General features: G+C 38.0%; 1 protein-coding gene across 1 annotated transcript in view; it reads right to left on the bottom strand.

Moving 5' to 3' along the window:
• Positions 1-200: 200 nt before the first annotated feature.
• The window catches only part of mrpl23 (mitochondrial ribosomal protein L23), a 41,097-nt gene continuing 28,306 nt past the window's right edge, over positions 201-12,991 (bottom strand). Inside the window, exon 5 of the mRNA XM_055039787.1 lies at positions 201-1,032. Within this exon, the coding sequence (XP_054895762.1) occupies positions 868-1,032 (165 nt within the window). The 3' untranslated portion in view covers positions 201-867. The remainder of the gene's footprint in view (positions 1,033-12,991) is intronic.

Here is a 12,991-nt window from a genome sequence, read left to right as displayed (position 1 = left end):
CACAGATCATTACTTTGTCAAAACAGCTACCAGACCACATTGGCACTTGCGAAGGCCAGCTTGCACTGCAAACAGCTTCTCAAAGTGCCAGTTTCTCAGCACGGCATCAGTGAGAGAGCAGGCAGAGTGCTTTTGGAAAGGTGACTGTTTAACAGTTCCTATGAAAACAACTTTAACATTTAAACACACATACACAAACATCGGGTAAAGGCTTTATTTATGGTCACGGCAATAGTTGTTACCACAAAATATAATGATGCCACTGCAAACTGCACATATCTGCTTTCTGAAACAACATCCCATCTTTTGTTTACCAAATCTAGGTAATTAATCCAAGACAAGGAAATGATGTGACAGTTCAGGCAGTTGGATCCAACCAGCTGGGAATATATATATATATATATATATATATATATATATATATATATATACACACACACACAGTTGCTGCTTTCTGCTGGGGCTGAGGATCAAGTATCTCGCAGGAAGATGAAGAGAAGTGAGACAACAGGGTTGACAGATAAGAAGGATACTTCGACAAAACAAAAAACGAAAAGAAACAAATGTGACATATGTATGGGAAGAACATGAGGACGAGAAAGAAGAGGGGGTTATCTGAGGTGATGGACAATGTGTGTGGTGGGCTTGTGTCATTAAAGACAAAGCCTCCTTCTCCAATTCCTCTTGTCTTTTGGTTCTTGGACTCCGACCTCACAAACACACTGAACTTATGTCTGCCATATCCCACACACACACACACACACTTGCTCTTTTTCGCTACGCGCTCGTGTTTCAGCAGTGAAATAAAAGTGACATCACAGAGGTTGCATTTCAAATCAATACACGTTGCTCCAAGGGCCCCCTGGTTCAGAGTCCAAACCACTCGGTGACCCCTCCTCTCCTGGGGTCGAGTTTCTGCCTCTGCTTCTCGTCCTCCAGGAACTTCTCCTGCATTTCTTCCATGGAGCCCTCCTTCGGCGTCCAGTCCTTTTCTGGGAAGATGTCGGGGAAGGTGAATGTCTGACCTTGTGCCTGGGAATAAAATAATCTGTGAATGTTTTGCTTTTTTTTTTTTACTTAATAACAACAGCTACACTTCAGTTTTCTACTGAATGTCAATTAATAAAACACGAACAAGAGAAATGAGATACCCAGCTGGAACTCAGGACACTATTTCTGCTGCTATATCCTTCTTCCAGTTACACAAATCCTCCCTTTATATCTGGCATTGAATGTCTCCAAATCTCTCCCACATTTAATCTCTCATCTCTCTCCATTTCTCTGGTCCTGATTTATTTAGAGGGAAAGGATGGTATCCATTATTTATTCCATACCAACCCATCTCTGGCCATAGCTAATGCATCACTGGCCCAACTGTAGTCTGTGTCAGGGTGCTATAGAGTACAGTACACACACATGCACAATGCTAAATAAAAGATAAGAGGCCATACAGTGCAGGTATGCACACACCTATTATATCACTCAGTTTCTTCCAAGTACACCTGGCAACAAGAGCTACACCGACAAGTTTCATCAATCGCATTGGACCTCTAAAAGTACACACACCCATACGCGTTTTTGTGACAAAAACAACAACAAACCCCCTCCCCCAAAACAAGCCCATTTTAAAATAATTAAAAACAAAATTTTCCACATTTTGTGACATTTATGAAGTACAATTCATCTGACAAACAAACTGTTGGAAAGGGAATGTAGAAAATATAAAAAAGGTGCTATTGCCTGGTTGCAAAAGTGTGTGCACCCATTAAACTAGTGCTTAACGAAGCACCTCCTTCTTAAGGTCAGACCTGACATCAACGAAATGGAATCTGAAGCCCCTTGAATAATGTTCAGATGTTCTGGTAGGATTTTTATGAGCTATTAGCTAAAGTAATAGTTGGTCGAGAAGTTATCAAGGATAAAACTGATACATTATAATACAATGGTATCTGTCAGCAGATGGGTGCAAAAATGTCCAATTATGAAAATGCAATAACACAGTGACTTTACAAAACCTTGATGTTTCTCAAAAACTATCTAAAGCAAATATCCAAAACTGAACAAACATAAAGTTGTGCAGATTTATGGAGCAGCTGGATTATTGCACCTATTTTCAGTGATATTGAATGGAATAACTGCACATATGCAAAGAAAGTTTTTGAAATTATGCATTACGGTCTTACCAATCACAAAACAGGGGTTATTTAGACTTTCGAGAACAACTTCATAAAGTTTGTTTAAATCTTTGGTAGCACTTTTATGTGACATTTTTACGTCATATAAACATGTCAACAATACTGTGTTGGTATTTCATGCAAAATGTTAATGATCACAAAATACACCAAAGGGATTAAAGATCACAAACAACAGATTTTACACCAGCAGCTTCAGCTTAACACTGACACTCAAAAATCTGTATGCGAGTCATAAACTTTTCAACAACTTTAGAGTGGCCCACCACCAAAAAAAAATTAATTGCTTCAGTGAACACATCTGTCAATCAACTGTTCGACTTGAATATATGAAATATTTTCGCTTGGGGTCAGTGTGTAGGCGTCAAAGAATGGTGCACTCTAATCTGAATGTTACTTTGTCTCCAACCCCCAAAATACCAAAAGAAACATGCATATAATTGCATGCAGCATGTTTTAATTCCTAACGTGGGAGACACAGAGATGCAAGCTTTTGTTTACTCTAGAAATATTGAAAGGCCAGATCCCACTACATGCCCCTGGACAACGGCGTGGGTTTTGTAGGTCGTAGAGTACAGTTCAGACAATTGCGCAGTATCTGAAATGTATATGTATCTATACATGTTTAGTCGGAAGTCATCCAAGTTTCATCTTCAGACATTTTGTGCAGTAATGTTTGACAACAAATTTGAAATTGTTCCTTTTTTATTTGGAAAATTGCAGAATAGAAGAAATTACAGCATATGTTTTTGCCCGGTCCCATTACCAAATTATCTTTATAACTAGTTGTCAGACTCAAAACAGCCTGTGAATCTGAGTCGTTTCTGTCTCCATATTCTTCAAAGCCATGAATAGTTTGGTTTTAAAGAGTGCTTATCTAGTAAAGCTCAAAGCAAAAAAACACAAAAACAAAAAAAATTAGGTAAAGCTTTGCAAACTCTTTTTTGCCAAGGAAATTAAAAGCATTTTGAAATTAGCAACATCTCCTCATTTAGCATATATAAAAATCACAGCCAGCTTTAACCTCAGCCTGTCACAATGATGTGCCTAATGCCAAACTGTCACATTCCTTCTGTTTTTACAAGAAAACATGACATGCCCTTGAGAATAAAGCATTTTGTAAACCATAAATGGTGGATAATTTAAGGCTGATTATGGCATTTGTGGAATGTTGACAAAAAAAGTGAACCAAAACCAAATCTGTGACCCCACAACTATGAACTTTGTATTTAGAATTTCAACAAAAAAAAAAATCTTGTATACTTTATTTTGTTTATTTTTTTAAGGATTAGGGTTTTTAATGTTTTTAATTGTTGTGTTTTTGTCATTAAAATGAAATGAATTACACAAATTATGGTACCAATAGGGTAGCAGCTTTTGGTAGAGGCTGTGTGATGATGTGGGGAGGTACATCCGTCACTTGAAAACTAGTTAACCTCAATGCCGGGAGGTAAGATTCGGCAATCCAGTATCTTCACATCCTGGGATCGAACTATATCCTACAAAATGTTAACAGTCCCCTCCAGGAGGAAGAGTTCAGCAGAGACTATTTCCAGAATCTAGAAGTGGGGAGAATGGAAAAGTCTCAAAAGATCTCAGATCATTTTAATCTGTGGTATCAGCTTGCCATTTGTGCCAGACTGAAAAGCACAACTATATTTGCTAAGTTGCAACAATCCCATCTCAGAGCACACTTGGACAAAACTGATGACCAACATGAGTCCGCTTCAACCTCAGACTGTCACAATGAGGAGGAGGTATCAGGGTGTTATGGGTGTGTGCAAGGTTCCTACTTAGGACCCTGAATGATAAATGAATGACTCAAAAATGTCATGCTCTCAAATTCCTTCAAAACTAAAATTATGAAATCCAATAAACAGCAGCAAATAAGAATCAGTAGCAAAAATGTCGTTCACTCTGCTGCTCAGTATACAAGTACAGTAAGCGGTCCTTGCAATAGTCCCATTCATGGGATGCAAACAGTTGTTTCAAAGGTATCTGATTATTCATGGAAAGCAAATTAACCAGGTACAATGTCATAGGTATCTTGGGAACACAGATGTACACCTGAAGGTCCTTTCAAATAATAATAATAATAATTTATAATAATGTCCTCCAGGCCTTCCATCTTCATGTGACTTTAAGCTTAGCAAAAAGATTTCAATCATGGTTCACCACTCACCCATAGAATCCGTTCTTGCCTCCAATTATACAGTTCGGTACAACTTTATCACTCACAAACATAACACAAAGCTCCTACATAGAGCAAACAAAGCAAGGAACTGCTTCATCACAAACTTCAGAGGCCCATCTGTCAAAGCGCACTGTGATCAGTAAAGGTATCTCCATCTCAGAGGAACTTTATGATTCCTTCTGTCACACAGTCTCTGGGTCAGAGATACAAAGTCCTACTGGCCAGCAAAGCAATACACAGACACACATAAAAAAGAAAAAAAAAAATCATTCTTTCCAATAGCAATCATAGCCTTCAGCAGAAAAAGTATTTGTATAACCCATTTATGATTTTTATCATTTGTATATGTCACCTTTGGTGTCAAATATATTTTTCTATTTTAGAAGTTTTATTCAAAAGTAGTAGTTTCCCCAAAGCACATGTTCTTATTTTTGAGGTAAGCCTTATTTGAGTCTTGCTTTTTGAATCCAATTACATTTTTACAATGATACCATTTATTGAGACGCACCCTTATTTAGGCAGATACTAAATAAGGATAAACCACTATACTATAAAAAGGTGCATGGTGTTAAAAGATGTGTCATGCTCCATTTTCTATAGTTCATTATCAATTTTACTACAACAAAAGCTTCAAAAAACAGCAACTCCCTGATTAAAATCCACCCCTTTCTGCTTCTGTTTTGCAGCAACACTTGAAATTCAAGCTACAGGAGGCAAGTTTGCTGCAGGAGTTAAAAGGAGGACACCAAGAAGCAGAGGGAAATATTTTGATGGATGAAACGAGAAGGCTGGGAGAAGAAGTAAGCAGAGGTGACATAAAAAAGGGTCTACCCCTGTGCTATAAACATCAGACCTGGAAACAAGATGACCAATGACGCATTGAACCAAACAAGACTTCTCCAAACTTGAACCAAACATTGTCGCATGACAACTCCCAGTTAACAACGCTGCCTTGGACGCCTTATGTATACACTCAGTGAAGATTAATTCCGGCCTCAGTGAGTGCGATTCACAAGAACAACAAAGCCCTGAGACTGAAATCAACAAAGCGATGAGACTCATTAAACAAGTCTTATTATTGGCAGCAGGCTACAGCCCGCGTGTGTGTATATTCAATGTCTGCTGGACACATTTCCGCAGCCAGCGTAAGTGCTGCCAGAGAGCATTCATATTTTTCTTTGAAATATGTACATCACACCACAGCAGAAGCAAATACCCATGTCCTCTCTACCTCCATGAGCTCATGTTTAAAACAATCTTTCCTGACTCTACCTCTCTGTGTATGTCTGTCATATACAGTGTGTATGTTGATTGATTTATGGTGGGGGACCTGCAAAGACTGGCCAAGAAGGACAAAAGCAGAGTAAGAAATTAAGTTTTTATGAGCCTCCAAGAGATTTATTTTTGTTTCCTATATATCCTACACAACAAATTGAGGAAGGGGATACTTTCACTGACTCTACCATGATCTTTATATTCCCACCAATGGAATCTAGTCGCTATCCAGGAACACAGGGAAGAGGCCTCAGACTGCTCGCTATATAAATATACTCCTCTTACGCACATGAGCAACCCATTACACCCACAGTTTCCCTCAACAGAGGAAAAGGAGGAGAAGTAGAGCAGAGTAATGGAATGGAATAAGGATTAAAGGAATAATGTATACTTTGTGTGTTCTTCATTTCTGCGAATACATGCATAAGTCTTTAGTCAGCCCAAATTTCATGTCTTGTTTTGTCTCAGAAAGTGAGAATTTATTGTGTTTTTCTGCGCTGCGTCACATTTAGGGACCACAGTCACACTTTTAACCTGTTAATTGACAACAGCTGCCAAAATGAGTAAACAATTGGTGCCTCATTGTTTTCTTAGCAGTTAGATTCAGCAGACGTTACAACTGACTTGCTTGTGGTCAGGACAAACATCTGAGGCAGCGCTAGTTCAGACAAATGTTCCCAAATAACAAGAAACAGTTTTCATGATTATTAATCTGATTTGATGATGCAAAAGCAGACATACATGCATGACTTGAGTAATCATGCTGGGACCTTCAGAAGAAAATAGTTAAAGGAAAGGTAAGAAACCAGGTACTCCTAGATCACATGGCAAGATTTTACAGCTAGCGGCCAATTGTCAAAACCCAAGAGACCACACACATGACGATTAAGTATATAAAGAATGACAGGTTTGGTCATACAATGTGTGGTGTTGAACTTCACAACAGGAGCAACACACCACACACACACACACACACATTTTTTTAAAAAAATCACTCACCAACATTCAGATGTCAGACGAGAAATCTCGCAAAACCTCTCAAGACCAAACGTGAATTCAGAGCAAACAAACTGGGCTGACTGGGAAGATAGTTTGTGAACTTTCTGGTGCACCATGACAGTTTTTTTTTATATCTTCTGTATTTTAGATTCCCCTCGGTATTTACACTACACATCTCAATTACCCACTCTAACCGATGTTTACAGTTTGAAATGCAGATCTGAGGGCAGTTTGGAAAGCAGGGTCTTACCCAAGCTGGAATCAAACATACAATCCAACAAAAAAAATATTTGTTTTATTACAACTTATTAACTTATCAAGAAATATTTTTATGCAAGGACAGTCCAAAGTGTGGCTTGGTGGCATTTGTAGCCCTTGAAATAATTTTGTGTGGCCCCGGCCGCAGTTCAAGAATGGTGAAAATTTGTTCCTCCAGTAACTACAGCTGATGCAGATGGACACCTTTTAGAATTTAGGATGAGACTTTCAGTCACAAATATGGCTCTTCTCAAATTAACAAAGAATAAGACAGAAAACAAAATTGCTTGCCATGTTTTTATACTTCAGTAGAGTTTTAATTAGAATCACCAACAGTGACTTTCAGTCAAAAACAGTCTTGGGGACTCATTATTTAACTGGGCTAAATATAGCAAGGGGTGATGAAAAAAGCTCTTGTTGGTGATGGAAATAATAAAAAAAAACAATTTTTAGGCCAACAAATTTAGGAGAAAATACAAGAATTAACAATATTATTGTATGGTTTTATTTAAAAAAATAAAATATGGTAAATAGCTGCTTTAGGCCATTCATCAAGTATTAAACTCAGAACAATCGTAGCAAGAGAAAGAAAATATATATATATATATATTTTTTTTTAAAAAATAATTTGTCTTTGCTGCTTCCAAAACATTTCTCATGTCAAACACAAAGTCATATTAAAATCTTATTTTTCACCTTTCGTTCATTGTATAGCCGACCCAAAATATGAAACTTTCATATAATTTTCTTTTTATATAGAAAACCGCTTTACATGGACTCGTGTTTAAAATGTGCATAATTGCGAGAAAGCGCAAATACAATGCATCTGGTTTGCACTCATGTTTGTATTGTCCATGTTAAATAAATACATTAAAATCAATTAAGTCATTTCAAATGCCTTGGAAACTTTGACCATACATGATAATTTTTCTTCAATGACAACTATAATCACTATCTCCTCTTAAACCCATATAGCATTGTCTGAAAATCCCCAAAATATTAAAAAACCTAATGACTAACAAAGAGCGGGATAACACAGACAGTCTGGTGATTACAGAGAATTCCTGCAACAAGGCTTCTGGGTGGACCACACATTAAGTCTCCCTTTATCTCATAGACACAATATTAGAGCGGTGGCTCCTTTAGTGCTCTGATAAAAACAAGGAAAAGAAAACTGAGAAACCTGAATGAAAAACAGACTGCAGGGGCAAAGAATGTCAGTATCAAAAAGACAAACAGAACGACTTTCTTCCTTTGCAGGGACAGACTGTCGAAGAAAAACTCTCTCCAACTTAAAATGTGTTTAAACTTCCTTCAGAAACCTAAACTGATATTAAAGAGTCAAATGTCCAAGTCTTTGTATGAAAAAGACTTTGAGAAAAATAACTGCTGAGCATGAGAGCGGGAGAAAAGTAAAACCATCAGTCTGTAAAAGTATGTGGCAGTGAGAGTAGACCACTAACCAAGAGCATCCTGCTACGAGTTCACTCAGGGTCATGAACCCAGCGCTCCTGCCAATTACAGAGAAATGTCCACATCCCGCCAGTGGTCAAATAACTTAGTGGGCTTTGGCTCACAGCAGTGTATGTTTGTGCATGCCTCTGTGTCATTCATATTAATGGTGACATATGGTTCACATGATTATGACTTAACAATGTTTTGGATGCTGTCTGAACACTGCTAGTTTAAATCCATATATTTGATAATTAGCTGACCGTGAAGTTTGCATGTTAAATACTTGATTGTGGTCATGGAGTGCTCGTGTTGCACTCATTTGCGCCATCCCCAAACAAATTCAATTCAATTCAAGCTGTAAGGTGCACGTCTGTTAAGTAGGAGACTGCATTCTGGCTAGCTGAGGAGATACGCTAAATAATTATGATTGTGTCACTCTAGAATAATCTGAACATGCACAATGTAATAAACATTATTCTAACTTAAATATTTTTTTAATTAACTACAAATCGCTAAGAAGTAAAAATACCTGGTTTTCAATTTTCAAACAAAAGTAATAAATTGGCAGGAATTTTTGTGAAAATGGTCCATAAAACTATTATATTTTTAGATCAAGGTTATAATAATGCAAGAATAGCTTACAAGGCCACATCTACTTGGCTTTAGTAATATAAAAATATTAGATAAGTGTTTGTTAGGACTGGATGACTAGTAGATGTGTAGGGTGATCTTGTCATAGAAGATCTTGCAATTTTTTATTTTTTTAAGATTTTATTGGCTCTGGTGGCCTTTATTTTGAAAGCGAAATGACGGGTAAGTGGGTAAAGAGAGAAGGGGGAAGACATGAGGCAAAGGTAACAAGGCCAGGAATTGAACCTGCGACGGCTGTGTCAAAGACTAAGGCCTCCATAGGTGGGTAATGCTTAACCCCTGTGCCACCACAGCACCCCGGATCTTGTGATATCAAAACACCACAATGCTTCTCGTTGAGGTGATTCAAGAGCACGAGCCAGCTGCGGTCAGCATGGCTCCACCTTATGAAGCTGGAATAAAAGATGCCCCGACAACACTTCAGTCATTTGTTAAGCAGGGTTTTGGGTTTCCAGTGGGAGCTATAAATGCAACAAGTTGTTTTCTTATGCTGAAAGAGCCAGAAAACGTTTCTATCACAACCGAATGAGGGTTCGTTGAGCAGTGTAATCACAGTGCACGCTTATCAAAAGCAGCTATGAAATATCGTACTGCACACCATGCACAGTTAAAACACTGTCGAAGCTCTGAAGAGGTAAAAAGAAGTCAGAAAAAGGAAGATCAATTACTTGAGTCTGCGGCAAAATCCATAAAAATATGCAATAAAGGCTTTTTTGAAGAATACATTTTTCCCTCTGAAGTTTTCTTCAAAAATATCAATGCCTGTCAAGTTCTTGAGTTCTTTAAAGCTCAATACCATGTCTTGGTTCTTTTCACAAGTATTCTGCATTATTACACCGCTAAGGACTAGGCGCTCTTTGCAAAATCGGTGGAAAGAGTGACACTAAAGTATAAGAAATGCACTGAATAAGAAATTTTGTTGGTGGATATCTTTCTCTGCAACAGTGACGTGGGAAACATTCTTATATATATATATATATATTTATTTAAAGTCGAGAGTTTGCACCTTATTATCAATGACACTGGATGAAATTAGGTTATTCACATGAAAATAAACTTCATATGCAGTTCAGTTTATATAGATTATTAGATTTGCAAGTTTTCTGCTAGAAACAAGGTCATTCTAAAAAAAAAAATTCAAGCGATAGTCCATTTCCAGTAAAATGTGTGGTGAAAAACATATTTTTCTTTCTCTTTTTTTTTTTTTTTTTTTTTACATATTGCACAAGTGTTTTTATCATGACGTCATGCAGAAGAAAAATGTGTTTCAGTTTTATCTAATTGTTTGGGATGATAAGATTCCAGCACTAATGTGTACAAGATTACTGGGAAAAAGACCAGGAGTTGGAAAGACGGGTAAACACCGCCTCTGGTGTTCAGCTGAAAATACTTGATCTATCACAGAAACCCCCTTGACGTATGTTGGTGCACAAGCACACACTTCTGCCCGGAGACAAACAGTGGGAGTGGGTGAACAAATGTGTGCGCGCGTGTGTGTGTGCGTGTGCATGGTAGTTTTCATGTCTGGGCATGTCTGCTTCCAGCCTGCTACTGGAGACATCGGACCCTGGTAACAGAGCTCTCAGGAAAAGATCATCACCATCTAAATACACACCGAGCCACCCACAAAGACATTCCCATCAATCTGGTCTTGAACTGGACACTTCTAGGAGAACAACAGTAGCCAATAATAACATTAGTAAATCTGTCCACATTAACAGTGATGATCAACAACATGTGAGCGATGGCAAAAAACCATTTCAATTTCAGTGGTTCCTACCTACGCATTAAACCTTAAGGCCATATGACACCTCAACCTTATTTTTGCAGCTACTTCTCTTAAGACACAAATAAACATATACGTAAACATCTGTTCACCACCATTATCCCCCCTCATGTATGTCATTCACCCCTACACCCCCACAATGTACCCCATTTCTTTCACAAAAACAACCCTTACCTACCCTCCCCCTCAATTTCAAGCACCCCTCCACCAACCCCACCCACCTGTCATCTTCAGACCCAAACATCGAGGCTACCAAACACACACGCACGCACGCGCACCATGAGAGCCTTAAACAAAACCTCACAGATTCACTCCTACTTTGCACTTGAACATAAACATCCAAGCAACACCCCCTGCCCCTCCCTGACACTAACAGGAATGCTGGGACCAGCTGGTTGAGAAAATAAAAAACGTCAAACACCAAAACAGGAAATGCATCACTGGGGCCTATCAGAGGGCTTTATCAGGCTGGTAGCACCCCTTTGGAGAACATGGGTGGTGCCATGGATGACTGGTTGATCAAAGTGGAAGCTGTGTTGAGAGGTGAGTTGCACGCACGCAACTCAAGATAGTTATGTGCATGTGTGTGTATTGGTGTGTGAATGAGTGATATATAGATAAGGGGAAACTGCCGGAAATGCAGGTAGCAAGAGAAAATGCTGCAAACTCAAATTGAGGATCAAATAACAGAAAAGAAAATCTAAAGGAAGATGCAGAAGAGAGTTGAGACAGATTGCAGAAATATGGAAGATATTTGAGAGAGAAAAAAAGAGGGGTTAATTTGCATAATCATTTCTTTACTGCATCAGTATTTCATATAGTGATGAGTTGAGTTGAAACAAATTTACTGCAAAGAGCTTCAACCTTAAAAAAAAACAACAAAAAAAAAAACTGCTCTGTTCTCCATAATTCATGTTCTCTCCCCACCAAGCTCTTATGAAACCTGCACACATACGCTCCTAACAAGCCACATGAACACAAAATTTTACTTGAGAAAAATCTCCAAATCAAAGAAGGGTTCGGCAAAGTTTCAACAGCACCAAAGCTTCTCTTTTGATTGGCCTCACCTACAGACGCAATGAGTGAGTGCACGAGATCATTCCTTTCCTCTGTGAGCCTCCAAACCTACAATACTAACAAGTACTTTCAAGAGAAACTGAAGCTGCAATGCATGAAAACTGGATAATACATGACTTTATTATCCGATCACATTTTTGTTAGCTTTTTAATGAGGCCAATTTTTCTCAGTATAAGTGTACAGAAGCAGCCTCATTGGTAGCCCCTCAGAGCCCCTGACAACCCTGCTGCTGGCCCCACCAGCTGTTCTTCCATCATCGCAGCAAAAGATATCAGGATGTTAGTCCTTAATGTTTTATGCCATGTGAGATCCAGGCTACTGATTATTGCTTACAACTGTCAAATTATTGCAATCTACTAACATGGAATGAAACGCTTCGAAAGGTGGTTTTGCCCCGCGTCTCCCAATTTCATCGCTTTTCCGTTCACTAAACTTGAACAGAAGAAATTACGTAACTCACAGTTTCTTTGTTAGAAACGCAAAAGTTCTTTTTATTTGTTTTGAAGAGCTGCAACAATGAATCTTTCCTTGGTCAACGCTATAGTTTTAAAGCTAACAGTAAATTAAGGGCTTACGAGATCATCCTCATTAACGCATCAAAGAATAAACATTAATATAATTGTTTATAAAACTTAAAAACTAGTGCATAAAAACACAACCTATTGGTTGATAAAACTGAAAACCAAACACACGAGTCCCAAGTTGACTGGTTTAACTGCAAAACAGCTACATTTTTTAATTATTATTTTCCAACCAATGGTATTTTGTCAAAATTTGCTCAAATTAAACAAATAACACTAATATTTTCAGATATTATTTCAACAAAAGGGTACAAAATCAAAAACCCTCCTCACCTTAATAAGACAGCATGTTTTTTCTATCTAACAAAAATAACCAAATACACACAGGGTGGGCAGTAAATACACATCACATTACTACTGAATATATTTATTCTAGCTGCCAAGCTAATAACCGCCAAGATAGGCATTTGGCACTTGAATAAAAGCAAATAAGAAATCTGCCAATCAAATCAATACCAATATCCAGTTTTCTTAGATATCTGATTTGCCAATCCCAATTTGAACAAGTCTGGATATTTTTCA

Source organism: Poeciliopsis prolifica, unplaced genomic scaffold (genome assembly GCF_027474105.1).
Source record: "Poeciliopsis prolifica strain line A6 unplaced genomic scaffold, Auburn_PproV2 SCAFFOLD001, whole genome shotgun sequence".
NCBI lineage: Eukaryota > Metazoa > Chordata > Actinopteri > Cyprinodontiformes > Poeciliidae > Poeciliopsis > Poeciliopsis prolifica.
The sequence above is the reverse complement of the archived record's forward strand: the minus strand, read 5'-3'. Positions and strand labels throughout refer to the sequence as shown.